The 14,411-nt window shown below is 36.6% G+C and overlaps 1 protein-coding gene across 1 annotated transcript; it reads left to right on the top strand.

Moving 5' to 3' along the window:
* The first annotated feature begins 1,707 nt into the window (after positions 1 to 1,707).
* On the top strand, positions 1,708 to 8,672 carry LOC110796573 (uncharacterized). The gene is made up of 4 exons (XM_022001634.2): positions 1,708 to 1,866; positions 3,521 to 4,646; positions 4,728 to 4,786; positions 7,195 to 8,672. Exons 2-4 carry the CDS (start codon positions 3,657 to 3,659, stop codon positions 7,994 to 7,996), a joined length of 1,851 nt encoding a protein of 616 aa, XP_021857326.1. The 5' UTR covers positions 1,708 to 1,866; positions 3,521 to 3,656; the 3' UTR covers positions 7,997 to 8,672.
* The last annotated feature ends 5,739 nt before the right edge of the window (positions 8,673 to 14,411 follow it).

Genomic DNA, 14,411 nt, shown 5'->3' with positions numbered 1-14,411 from the left:
ATATAAATTTGGTCTGCTATTATGCTTTTGAGCTACCTCTTGGATACATTATTGGCTATGTAGCAAAATTTTGGAGTAATGGTACTGAATATTATTTAATATATATATATATATATATATATATATATATATATATATATATATATATATATATATTCCTTTCCATTTGTACAGATCCCATTTTCTGAAATATGGATCCATCAATGACAAGGCTTATAGGGGGGCATGATAGATGGAAACATATTACAGACAATCATTATACTCTTCATCCTTTACAAAACAAATTGTAATAAAGAGATGAGGATAGAGATTTGAGTTACTTTGTCCTGGTTTATTTTTGTAGTTTGGTTTGCTCTTAGTACTATGCCATTTAGAGTATTCTGATAATATACTTCATAAAAGAGTTGAGGCTGCTTACTTTTGAACAAAACTTCATGCATCTTAAATTCTTAATTATGCAAAAACATTCGCAATAGAAAACAGTCATGACTGTTATACAGGTGGAGGAAACAAGCAGCGGCATGCAGAAGTGGGGTGGGCATGACAGCCGCATCTGGAATCTGGATTGCTTATGCTGCATGTAGTTATGTGTAAGAAATTTGTACTATGTATGTACATGAATAACAATATGATTATATGTAAGAACCTTCTACAGGTGTGATCTTTCTTGTACTTGAAGTATTGTTCTGTTTTTAGTTAGGAAGAATGCATTTTGAGTTTAGAATGAGAGACCTTCACTTCTTCGCAACAATATAGTTTATAGGTTTAAGTGATTAACTCTTGTTGATATTTTTTATTCGTCCTTGCTTTTAGGTGTGTAAAAATAAGAAATTAACTTGATTAATATCAGAAGAAATTATTAAGTTGATAATTTCAGTATTTATCTATATTCACATTATGAAAAATTGAATTATTAAGTTGATAATTTCAGTATTTATCTATATGCACATCTATATGCTCCAAATAAACTGATTTGTATAATTCTTTTCTACAGAAAGATAATGGAAATGGACAAATTAAGAAAGAGGTCAATGGTTCTTCGACCAATTTACAACAACACATATGGGCACGTGGTATGGCATATGGGGATCCGACTGTGCAAATATTATGCCCCAGATGTTTAAGTGCACCATTACCAGAATATTGTGGAAGTTATTCAGATGTATTTATTTATATATGTTATTGTTGTCTCTTGAGTTGATACTTATCAAGTTATCTAGATATGCAGGTTTCAAATAAGTCATTTTAGCCTTTTAGGTTAGGCCAAGTTGGCTTGTCACAAGTAATGGTTATCAAACTCTTTGTAAAGGAGTGTCAGAATGACAAATTCTCTTGTAAATTCTATTATTGTAATTATAGCTAAACATTATATGATTTGGAGTATAATGTTTTGTAATAATGTGTTAAAAAGAAGAATATGTAGCCTTTTTAATAAAGTATTTGTATTCTACTACGTCCTATTTTTTTAGCAAACATCAAACAAATGTATTACATAAGCATTTATTATAGCTGATACATGTATTACTTCCTTTTCAAATAAAAATTTGAATTACATTAACCAACTACAAGTGAGATACTTTAGCTAAAATAATTAAGCTATTAATTTCACTAATTATATTTTACTATCTTGGGGGACCGTGCGCGATAGCGCGCGGGCCAACAACTAGTCTCCTAAAAAAACAAAACACCAAACCCTTTAGAAAACCTCAGTATTAATACTCCAATTCCGTGTTCTGCATCTATTTCCTCCTCCTCACCCTCCCAAAATCTTCCGACAAAAGCATCATCGTAGTTGTATTTATAGTTGATCTGTAGTCAGAGGCGCCTGTTCCAACCACCTCTTCTTCTCTGCTTCTGCTGTTCTTGGTAATTAACTACAAGTATATTGTATCGATTTTTATGTTGATTTTATTTGTATTTTTTTATTGATTCAAAGATGTAATTTTCTAAATTGATTTTATTTGTTAGGTTTTTTTTAGCTCTGTTATGGTGTTGTAGTATTATACTTGTTTGATGTGATTCGATTATTATATATTATGGGTTTCGAATTTTTGAATATATCATGTTTGGGGTTGTTTTGGTGTTTTTCATGAGAAATTCTACTTGAAATTCGATTAATCCTTTTTTATATGATTCAATTTTTCTGACGATCATGCTCCAGCTCTCTTTGGGCCCAGGGCGGGTGCCCCTCCTGCCCTGCCTCAGGGACGGGACTGATAATGATCTTATGGTCGTGAAGATGAAACATATCGGGGCTTTACCCTTTAAAGCGAAATTGGATGTTGATGCGTTTCAGTTGTGGATGCTATCTTCTAATTGTTTAAAGTTGTTTTTGGTAAATAAGCATTATATTAACAAGAATCAAAAAATGTTTGTATAAGGATGGGGATTACTCCTCCCACAAAACCCAACAACCTACTACCAAACTACCAAAACAAGCTACAAAACTAAAAGACCAAAGCAGCACCTTTACAACAGCCTCAGGACCCAAACAGCAGCCCCATCAACCAAAAACTGCAGGTCATCAGCAAATCTCTCCTGCTAACTGCCAAAGTCACCTGCACAGCTGCTGTTAGATAATGCCTTGAATCGGTCAAGCCCCTTAATGCAACGCCCCAGCACGGGGATCTCGCCGTATCTGTTATCTTCGACACGGGTTATCTGTTTTTGGGCCTATTTTCTGGGCTTTTCCGCATCTGTCTAGAGAGTACTATATAAACTCTTTAGGTCATAACCTAGCCGTATTCTGTAATCTGTATTCCTCAAGATCAATAAAACTTTCCTTCCCTCTGCCTGTGGACGTAGCTAACACATTGTTAGTGAACCACGTTAAATCTCTGCGTTCTTAGCTGCACTACAAAACTCACCCAACCAGCATGTCCACCAGCCTGACAATGCCAGCAACTGCCACTGCCTGACCTACTAGCAGTCCAGCAGTATACTGACCACCAGACCCAAGGCAGCCACGAAGCCACTACACAACAACAACAAAATCACAGCACTGCAGTCCCTGCAAACAAAACCAGACCAGCATCACTGCACTACTGCAGCCTAACAGCAGTTCCTGCAAACACAAATTAGGGCAGCTGCAATAGAAAAGCAGCCCAGCACCAGTCCGGTACACATACTACAGACTAGCTTGGCAACAAATCCTGCTAACCACACCCCTCTGCTATGCAGTCAAGACTCAAGCCCCTCAACAAAAGCCCCACAAGTCAACTTAAGACACAACTAAACACACAGGAGTTCAATTAAAATCCAAACAACATCAGCAATAGAACAGAAAGATTGAAACCTTACCCACAAGGTCAACCAAAGTCAACTTGCTTCCCAAACCTACAACAACCATCCAAAATCCATTAGCCCAAGTCTAAAAGGGCCAAAACAGTACAGAACTATATATTCATCTAGTCATATGCGCATTAGTTATTTCGAATATTTTTCATCTTATATACTCTGTATTTGTGTTTATTGGTTTAACCTTGTGTCACCAATGTAATTTTTGGTGCTTGAATTGCAGGCTGAATTCTGGTTAGGGGAAATACAGGAGCCAGCCGATAAAAGAATTTGTTGAAAGAGGTGAGCAAGATCCTAATCCTAGCCTCTATTGTTGCGATCTCTACGCGTTTCTAAGGAAGGACTCCTTCATATAACCTATGGGAAAAGATGTTAAAGCAACTCCTGTGTTTGAGTTATCTTCATTTACCGTAACAAATGATGTATTCAATAATCTTCAGGATGAAAACGGGTGTGCGTGTATTGAACTTTATGGTCACATCAAATTTATTGATGATAATTCTGATGAGTACATTCTGTTTGATTGTGATCCTAGTGATCCAGCGATTGTTTATTTATCGGACAATAATTCAGTACTCCTCAGAGAATCTATATTTAACCCGCCTTATTGGTCTTATTGGATGCATAGATTCTCTTTGATAATTTATCTAAAAGATAAGCGTAGAGATATTGTAGTTGTGGATAGTACCAAAGACTTTGATTTCGCCTTTATGGATGTTTACGATGTAAACGAAGGTTGTTGGAGGATAGAAACCCCCATGTGTGGACTTGTTTCAGTGCATTACAGAATTTTCCCATACGCAGTCTATGCTCATGTGGATGTTGAAGTTGTTGACTGTAATGGTAGTAGAAGAAGTTATAAAAAAGAAGATTGTGATAAGCCTTTGAAGAGTGAAGACCTGTGTCAGGCTGTTGTGACCGGCAAAATTTTGTCTACTTGTAAGACACAGGATAAGAGGTGTATTTCGCGAGTGATATTTGATGAGAGTTGTTATGATTCTGCAAATTTGACTTCTACTGACCTGTTCTGGATCTGTTGGTTGGCTGTTCCAGCTTATTCTCGGAAGCTTAGAATTGAAGTAGACTTAGAGGTTGACGGCGAAAAGATAGGGAGTGGTCACGTTTTGGATTTCGACGTCACAGACATCTGTGTGCCAACTCGAAAGGAAATTAAGGAACAAAATTGGTGCATCATAGTGAGGGTGGACTGGAAGCATGCATATTCTTTCATTACCAAAGAATATTTTGTTCGGATTGACCCTAAGCTTTTTGTTGAAGGAGCATCTGCTGCAGAAAGTGAAGGTCATTCAACGTTTTCAAAAATTTCAAGTAGAGAATCACATCTAGAGGTTGGTGCATTTGTCTTTTGCTTTCTCCATTGCCATATAGTTTATCTTCTTAGTTTTTCATATGGTGTTTTCTGTTTACAGGTCTTTCCTGATATATATGACCCTAGCTCAGTGAGCCCTATAGATATGAGCACTAAGGGGTAGGTGCCTCTTACCATGCTTCATTTGCCTTGTAAACTTGATCTTTTGAACTACTATGTTGTATTCTCTGAAATGAATGAATTAATTTATGTTTTGTTTTATATGCTTTCTTAATGTTCCTCTTTCATATGCTCATCTACTTAGATGGGCACCCGACTTTCTTTGGTAGTAGAATTTGAAATCTACGATTTTCTTTCGGGTAATTTTTCTTATCTTTCAAAAAAACCAAAAAAATCTTCTTATCTTCCAAAAAAAAAAAATGTTCCTCTTTCATATACATAATACATGCAACCAAGCTATATTATCCTTTTTATGTATGGTTTGAAAAAGAATTTTAAAGCCTTCTACTTTATCAAACACCAACCTAATACTGTGCAGTATCTCTTCTAACCTTCCCCCCCTCATTCACAAGTCACAACCATGGATACTGCTTATTTGTAAATACTATTGTCCTTCTTTCCTTTTCAGGGTTCGGCAATGATCTTTTGATGGTTGTATGTAACCACCAAAACATGGAATCTGGAGTTTGGTTGTTGATTGCAATCATCTCTAAGGCCATTATCATTGAAGCACTATCTTTTCCCCTATTATTTGACTTCCAAGTTTTTTTCTTCCCTCTCTTCTGATTCAGTGGGAGGTTGAATGACTTAGGGTGTGTTAGAATCGATGTCAGATTTATGGATGGAAAGTCGGTGATTTTATGGTGGGTTAGAAACTTCCGAGTTTTTTTCTTCCCTCTCTTCTAATAATGTGCGGTGGAATTATGGTGGTCAAGAATGTAAACGGTTGTGGCCTTGTGGGGGAATTGAATTACCTTCTTGTGTCACCCAAAAGTAGGAAAGTAAACATAAAAGGGAGATAGGGTGTATGAATTTTTATTTTTTTTTGTTTGTTTGTAATGGTGGAAGTTAAAATTTCATTCATCAAACCCCATACGGCATCTACAAATGAGTAGATCTAAAATACGAAATAAAATCTGTACAGAAGTAAATGAAGTTGATGAGCTAATTCACTTGCTGCCGTCATATTCCAGTTCACCCTTGCGCTGTATTGTATCAGGTTCTTGAGTTGATTCTGATGTATAGTGTATCCTATTCGCTTAAGCCTTAAGGGTGTTTGAATAACAGTAGAGGGAATGGAAGGAAGAAGGGTAAATAGGGAATGACTTGGTGTCAGATTTTAATATCCTCCCATTTCCTTTCTCATCGATCTCCAAATCAATATCCAAATGAATCTATAACTCTCCTTTCCTATGAATCCTCTTCCTTTCTCTTTAAGGATTCTTATCCAATCGCTTGCAAGTGGTCCATATATTTTCCAGTTTGGAGTAGAAAAAATAGAATGTACCTACGCTGTCTACCTACTTATTCATAGTTTGTTATAGCTTGCTGAATATGCTATGCTGGTTTACTTGGCCATTTCTAGAACCTGGTAAGGAAATGGGAGAAATTTGGTAGCCATTACGGGATTCACGAACAAGCAACAAATTACTGTTTTCTTACCAATTTCGTCTGCTCACATTTACTGAACAGTTTGAGATAGCTGCATGAACAGTAAATAATTAAAAACAAAAAGCAAGCAAGACCAACGTTGTTAGGGAACATGTTTTATTCAAATTGTAATCAATTTCATGTTTACTATGGGGTCTAATATAGTCAAATACGGTAGACATACGGGTTATTGAGGTAAATTTAGAGTTTGAATATGATAGGATTTAGTTTAATATTTAGCTTTATTTTTCATCTAAGATATTAGTACTATTGGAAGCAGTAAAAAAATTGTAATAGTTCATCCTAATTAAAAGATCAAGGCACAACATCATGTGTTTGTTATTGCTAGAGCCTGAAGTAAACATGAAGAGGATTATTATTTTTCAAACATGTATACTTACTAGGTAGTATGTAAGTAGTGATTGAAAGCCGAAACTTACCTTGAAAGTTGCAAATAGATTTTTTTTTTTGGTTCTAATACGAGGAGTTCACGCCGCATTCGGCGAGTGGATTAATTTCCGGCGTAAATTTGCATGGGTACCTCGATGGGTAGCTGGTTAATTCTTTGATTGCATGTTTGAAACTCTTAGATAATTGTAATCTTATTAAATGCAATAAGAAATTAAGAATATTGGAATATCACGAAAATATCTGAATTTGGTTGGCTAACCATTTACCTTGGAACTCTATGGTCCCACCGAATAATTAATGACATACATTTTCTTAACCAAATGTCTCAAACTCCGTGTTTTCCATGTGTTGTATTTAAATATGAATGGAGTATGATACAAAAAATATTAATTTAATTTAACACATGGAGTATGCTGCATAATGGAGTAATGGAGTATGCTGTGTAATAGAGTATGATAAATGTCGGAGATGCAATGTTATTGTGGAACTAACTATTTGTTTTTCAGGATGGTACGTGATCCTATACCTTTGTTCTTTCCATACAACCACAGTCTTGTGGAGATTTTCTCAGTTTCTATTACTCCTCCTCGGGAAAAATGTTGGAAACTCTGTGGAGAAGTCGAGTGTACTGATACATTTGAGACGTATAATATCTTTTGCAAAGAAGGGGAAGAATATGTTGAGGTGAGTTACTCTAAAAATACCTTGCCATTACAGGAGCCTTGTAGTTGTTATGTGGGTGGAAATTTATGTTTAGATATTCTCCTAACAAATAGTCAAGGCTTTGAAATCAGCAATGGTTACGTGTCATGGTATGAATTTCAAGTTGCTAATTGGTACGACCAACGTATATGTTCAATAGTTCGTGGCAAATACGGTTTTGCAGCGGTTCATTATACTATATTTTCGATGGCAGCCCAAGCTGGAGTTACTATTGTTTTAAATTCCAACGATGGTTGTTCTCGTATGATTCGTGGGAACATCTTTGGTCGTTATAGTGGCTATAGATATCACACTTACTACGAGAAGAAATATTTTCAAAGTAAGTTGTATGAAAACTGTGCGGAGGTAAATAATGCAGAGAAATTACCATTGTCAAAATCTGTTGTTGCAGTGCCGGTGAATCACTCGCTTATTCTTGAAGCACATATTCAAGTTGGTAAGCTTGGCAAGAATTTTCAAGATGAATATTTCAAGGGTCAGGTTACATTTAAGCCGGTTCTGACTGAACCTCCTGAGGTTCAGTCTAGCCATCAGATAATTTATGGAGAAGACTTCAGTTTATCAGTTTTAGTTAATTGGGGGTAAAAAAAAATCTATATCTCTAAATAAGCAATACAAATATTTTGGTAAAATATTACAGAGTATATCAATTACCTTGTGTGGCTGCTTCTCCCCTCTCTCCCTCTTTTCTCTCTCTTTTTAGGGTTTTCAAAAGTTAGGGTTTTTTAGGATGGAAATAGCCAATTTTATTCGGAAATTTGGTTATTTTCCCCTCTTCTCTTTCATTCTGTTGTGTTTTTGCGTTAGATATCAATAAAACTACATAGTTTCAGTGTAGTAAGTACCCCTATGGTGGGTTTGATTGTTTCGGTGTAGTAAGTACCCCCATGGTGGGTTTGCTTTTAGTTAAGTTTTGTGAGTTTAGTTTAGTTCAGGTTGTTTATTTGGTAAAGACTTATGCGGGATCGAAGAGGATGTTAATCTTTCGACTACAATCAGACGAATCAGACGGATATCATATTTGTAACAGCTACAACAGATCTATAGACCCCCTCGTCAATGAAGGCTGTAAATCACAGCGATATTAAAGAGGGTATACAGAATGTTTTGATATACTACGATCGTAGCTATGATGAAAAGAAGTTTTTATTTGATTCGATTGCTATGTATTTGTTAGATTAAAATCTTAATGTAGATATCGTATGACTATTTATCAATGAATTAATTTGTTTATCAAAAAAAAGTTGATTGGGGGTAACAAGTTAGTCTTCTTTTTGTTGCATTGTCATTATTCACACATATTTCGTATTCTTTTTTACTTGATCTTTACCCATTTATTTTGTACATCTTTGAAAAAATTTAACTGTTTAGACAAATATCTTCATCACGTGCCGAAGGATATGTATATTGATGTTGCAGATACTCACATAATTAATTGATGATATTCTTTTTTTTTTATTTTCCATTTTGAAATGTAAGAAAAATTCACTTTTGAAAGTTAACAAGTTATGAGAACACCTAATATTAATATGTACATTTAATAAATCCCTCATGACAAAAATAACGTATACTTTAATGATCAATATGTGTTTGGAAAAATTGGTTATATTAATTCAACGTTGGCCATTTTTTTCTTTTATTAAGTCTACCTATGATATTTTTTAATAATCCGATCGTTACAACCTAATTCCTTTTCCCCAAAGACTTATATGTGGCAAGCCAGACCATCAATTGATGGCGTGGCGTATTCATATTTGTGACAGATATACCACATCAAGTGAATATTAAAAGGAATAATTTAAAATATGCAAGCATCTTCATCCCTGTTCGGCGAATTTTCTTTCGCGACGACACGAAATGGAGATTATATAATTAGGTTGCTTTATGGGAAGCCGTTTAGGGATCTCAATTTCTTTCTCTTCCTTTGCTTTTTTCCATGTCCAAAATAGCAATAAATCTAGAACTATCAATCATTTGAAATGAAATTTAGGAGAAATAAAAAAAACATTGTTCATGTAATGTTTATAATGTTACTTATAGGAGCTGCGAGAGAGAAAGAGGGCTAACTAAGTGCCAAATTTTGGTAACACTGATTGAACTAAAAGGTTACACATAATATTAGTAGTAAATCTTAACTAAAAGGTTACACATAATATTAGTAGTAAATCTTAGTAATATTACGTGTCTAATATTTGAAAGTAACACCGTTAACATACAAAAGTAACCCTAATTAAATGTTAAAGTAACATCCTAATATTTTAAGAGCATAAATAGCTCGATTGAAAGTAACTCTTATAGCACTAAGTAATTGAAATTACAAATAGAATTAACCAATCACAAATAGAATTAACCGTTAGTAACATTAGTATTGATTGTACCTATTCTTTAAAGTAACACCATTAACATAAAAAAAAAAGAAGTAATCCTAATATTTTAAGTGAATAAGAAACTTGATTAGAAGTAACTCTTCGTAAACAATAGAAGTAATTGAAATTACAACAAGAAGTAACCAATTTCAAATAGAAATAACTCTCGTTAATATTAGTAGTAACATAATTAACGTGCAAATAATAACCCTAGTAAAATACTAAAGTAACTTCCTAATATTTTAAGTAACTAAGTAACTGGATTAAAAGTAACTATGTCAAATCCATAAAAGTAACTGAAATTACGAATTGAAGTAACCAATACCGTACAATCAGAAATAACCCCTATATATATATAGTGCTACACGCTGCGGGCTGCGAAGGTGAGAGAGGGACAACGAGGGCGAGCGAGTGAGGCGAGCGAGAGAGCAAGGGGTGTGTGGTGCGCGTGAGGCGCGGCTGGGCACACGAGCGCAAGGATACGAGCAAGGCACTCGTGCCTTGGGGCTGAAGCAAGGGCGGACGAACAAGAGAGAGGGAGGAGAGAAAATTCGGAAATTTTAGGTTGGGGATCTCATGAAGGGGAGGGGTATTTATAGGTTCTCATCCCTTCATGGGTTAGGTATTAGGGTTTAAGGTTGGGCTTGCTTTTTGGGCTTAGTTGAATTTAATCTTTGCAAGCTTTGTTAAGTTTAATTAAAACAAAACGACCGGGCTTTAAGTTTATTAAATTCGTTTTTGAAATACGACCCAACAATTCCCTACAAAATAAATTCCTTGAATTTATTTAATAAAATACGGTTTTCGAAATAATCAATATTTAAATTAATTAAAAATAAAAAGCACATTTAATTCTCATTAAATGAAATTACTTTGTAAAAATACAACGAAATGCTTTATAATTATAATAAAATATATTTATAATAATAGAAAAATACGAGGTATTACAGTCTACCCTCCTTAAAAGAAGTTTCGTCCCGAAACTTGGGCACGGAAATCATAATTTTAAAACTAAACTTGAGACTATTTTGAGACTTTAGTGCGTTTTCTTTGCAAAAAGTTTTAGTTGCTGTACTCTTTAAGTAATTCAACATGACAATAAACAATGAAAGTTCACTGGAAGCAACGATTCAAGCATAATCTTAAGGGTAAATTGGGTAAATAAGGTAAAAAGCGCGAAATTCTACCGCACTCTACCCCCCTTAAAGAAAACGAGTTACGGCCCCGTAACTCAACTAACCTCGGGAAAAAGCTCGGGATATTTCTTTCTCATTTCCTCCTCCGCTTCCCAGGTAGCTTCCTCAGACTCTTGGTTAGACCACAACACTTTTACGATCTTAACATCCTTAGTTCGAGTGCTACGCACCTTACTATCAAGTATCTTGACAGGTCTTTCCTCAAAGGTCAAACTTTGGTCTAACTCTATGGTCTCCGGTTGTAGTACATGAGACTTATCCGGGACATACTTCCTCAATTGGGACACATGAAACACATTATACACTCTATGCAAATCCATGGGCAAGGCTAGTCTATACGCTACCTTCCTTATCCGTTCTAAGATCTCATATGGGCCTATATATTTTGGGCTAAGCTTTCCCTTCTTCCCAAATTTCATCACTCCTTTCATTGGTGAAACCTTTAACAACACTTTGTCACCTACTTGGAACTCTTCATCCCCACGCTTTAAATCTGCGTAGCTCTTTTGGCGATCTTGCGCGGCTTGGATTTTGGATTGAATAGTTCTAACCTGATTCATAGTGTCCTCTATCAATTGGGGACCTAGTACAACGGTTTCACTAATGTCACTCCAACATAGTGGACTTCTACATTTTCTTCCATACAGGGCTTCGAATGGTGCCATTCCAATACTGGCATGATAGCTATTGTTGTATGAAAACTCAATTAAATCTAGGCTATCTTCCCATCCTCCTTGGAAATCAAACACACAAGCTCTTAGCATATCTTCTAGGGTTTGAATAGTCCTTTCGGTTTGTCCATCCGTGGCTGGGTGGAATGATGTACTCATTTTCAATGTGGTACCAAAGTTCTTCTGCACACTTTTCCAGAAATTCGAAAGGAACCTAGAATCTCTATCTGATAAGATATCCTTAGGAACTCCATGTAATCTCACTACATGTTTGATGTAATCTTTGGCAAGTTGTTCCATTTTCCAGGTTTCTTTCATTGGTATGAACACTGCTGACTTAGTCAACCTATCGACCACTACCCAAATGGTGTCATTTCCACTTTTCGACTTGGGTAAACAAGTGACAAAGTCCATTGAGATACAGTCCCACTTTCAACTCGGAATTTCTAAAGGTTGGACCTTTCCCTGAGGTCTCCTATGCTCAATTTTGACCTTCTGACAAGTCAAACACCTTGCCACGAATTCAGCCACTTCGTTTTTCATCCTTGGCCACCAATAGACCTTCTTTAGATCCTTATACAGCTTGTCACCGCCCGGGTGAACCAAATGGTGTCATTTCCACTTTTCGACTTGGGTAAACAAGTGACAAAGTCCATTGAGATACAGTCCCACTTTCAACTCGGAATTTCTAAAGGTTGGACCTTTCCCTGAGGTCTCCTATGCTCAATTTTGACCTTCTGACAAGTCAAACACCTTGCCACGAATTCAGCCACTTCGTTTTTCATCCTTGGCCACCAATAGACCTTCTTTAGATCCTTATACAGCTTGTCACCGCCCGGGTGAACAGAATATGGCGTATTGTGACCTTCTCTCGTCAACTTCTCCTTTAGTTCATCACACTTTTGAGGTACACACCAACTTCCTTTATACCTCAAACTTCCATCCTCGTGAATCTTAAAATCAACCTCCTTTCCTTGCGAAATCTTCTCCTTGATCCGCTCTAGCTTAACATCACCAGCCTGATTCTCCCTGATTTCATCAAATACTGACGACTGGATGGTTAAGGCATTCATCACACTCTCAAGGCATTCTCCACTCACTATTTCTAGATTCAGTCGTTGCATGTCCTTACACTGCTCGTTAGCAACTACTAACGCATTCACACCATGACTTGATTTCCTACTCAAGGCATCTACAACTACATTGGTTTTTCCCCCATGGTACTGAATATCCAGATCATAGTCCTTGATCAATTCCAACCACCTTCGTTGGCGCATATTTAAGTCCTTCTGTGTGAAAATGTACTTTAAGCTCTTATGATCCGTAAATATCCTACATTTCACACCATACAGATAGTGTCTCCATATCTTCAATGCAAACACTATGGCTGCTAACTCTAAATCATGGGTAGGGTAATTGGATTCATATGGCTTCAACTGCCTCGATGCATACGCAATCACTTTCCCGTTCTGCATCAACACACACCCTAAACCATTCTTAAAGGCATCACTGTACACATCATAAGTACCGCTCTCATCTGGCAAAGTTAACACTGGCGCGGTTGTCAATCGCGTCTTTAAGGCTTGGAACGCTTCCTCACACTGGTCATTCCATTCAAACTTCGCTTCTTTCTTCATCAAGGTTGTCATTGGTTTGGCGATTCTAGAAAAGTCTTGCACAAAGCGTCTATAATAACCCGTTAAACCAAGAAAATTTCGAATATCGGTGACACTCTTAGGTGTAGGCCACTCACTGACAGCTTTTATCTTTGCAGGGTCCACTGCGACTCCTTCCTTAGATACAAAATGTCCTAAGAACGCAACTCTTTCTAGCCAGAATTCACACTTTGAGAATTTGGCATACAACTGATTGTCTCTAAGGGTACTCAACACTGACCTTAAGTGTTCCGCATGATCCTCCTCATTCTTATAGTAGACCAGAATATCATCTATGAAAACCACTACAAACTTGTCCAAGAATGCATGGAATACTCGGTTCATTAAGTCCATAAAGATTGCAGGTGCATTGGTTAACCCAAAAGGCATAACAGTGAACTCATAATGACCGTATCTAGTCCTAAATGCAGTCTTTGGTATATCGTGCTCTGCGATTCTCAACTGATGATAGCCTGACCTCAAGTCAATCTTCGAAAACATTCCTGCTCATTTCAACTGGTCAAATAGATCATCTATCCTAGGAAAAGGATACTTATTCTTGATTGTGACCTTATTGAGTTCCCTGTAGTCTATACAGAGTCTCATGCTACCATCCTTCTTCTTCACAAACAAGACTGGCGCTCCCCAAGGCGATGCACTTGGTCTAATATAACCTTTCTCTAGCAATTCCTCAAGTTGACCTTTCAACTCACTCATTTCTGCCGGAGCCATTCGGTATGGGGCTTTCGAGATAGGTGTAGTTCAGGGTGCTAAATCTATGGTAAAATCGATTGGTCGATTGGGCGGCATTCCCGGGATCTCCTCCGGAAACACGTCCAAGAATTCACTCACCACTGCAATATCCCCTGGCTGCTCTTTCATTACATGGTCTAGGTCTCTCACATTACATAAGAAGACAGGGTTCCCTTTGTGTATTAATTTCACGAGCTCCATTGCCGTGACGATTCCTACACTCCTAGGCTTCCCAAAATGGCGATACGATACCACCTTTCCCAGACTAGACTTCAAGTGAATCTTCTGCTTCTCACAGTCAATCTTAGCTTTAAACATGGCCAACCAGTCCATTCCCAAAATCACATCTAAATCTCCTA

The sequence above is a fragment of the Spinacia oleracea genome, chromosome 6 (assembly GCF_020520425.1).
Source record: "Spinacia oleracea cultivar Varoflay chromosome 6, BTI_SOV_V1, whole genome shotgun sequence".
Taxonomy (NCBI): Eukaryota; Viridiplantae; Streptophyta; class Magnoliopsida; order Caryophyllales; family Amaranthaceae; genus Spinacia; species Spinacia oleracea.
This window is presented reverse-complemented; position numbering and strand designations above follow the sequence as displayed.

What these genes read in the sequence shown, in the direction of transcription:
- LOC110796573 (XM_022001634.2), top strand. Translation starts at nt 3,657, where the DNA reads ATGGGAAAAGATGTTAAAGCAACTCCTGTGTTTGAGTTATCTTCATTT. An exon ending in GTAGAGAATCACATCTAGAG is followed by an intron (nt 4,647 to 4,727) that starts GTTGGTGCATTT and finishes TTCTGTTTACAG; the next exon opens with GTCTTTCCTGATATATATGA. An exon ending in ATAGATATGAGCACTAAGGG is followed by an intron (nt 4,787 to 7,194) that starts GTAGGTGCCTCT and finishes TTTGTTTTTCAG; the next exon opens with GATGGTACGTGATCCTATAC.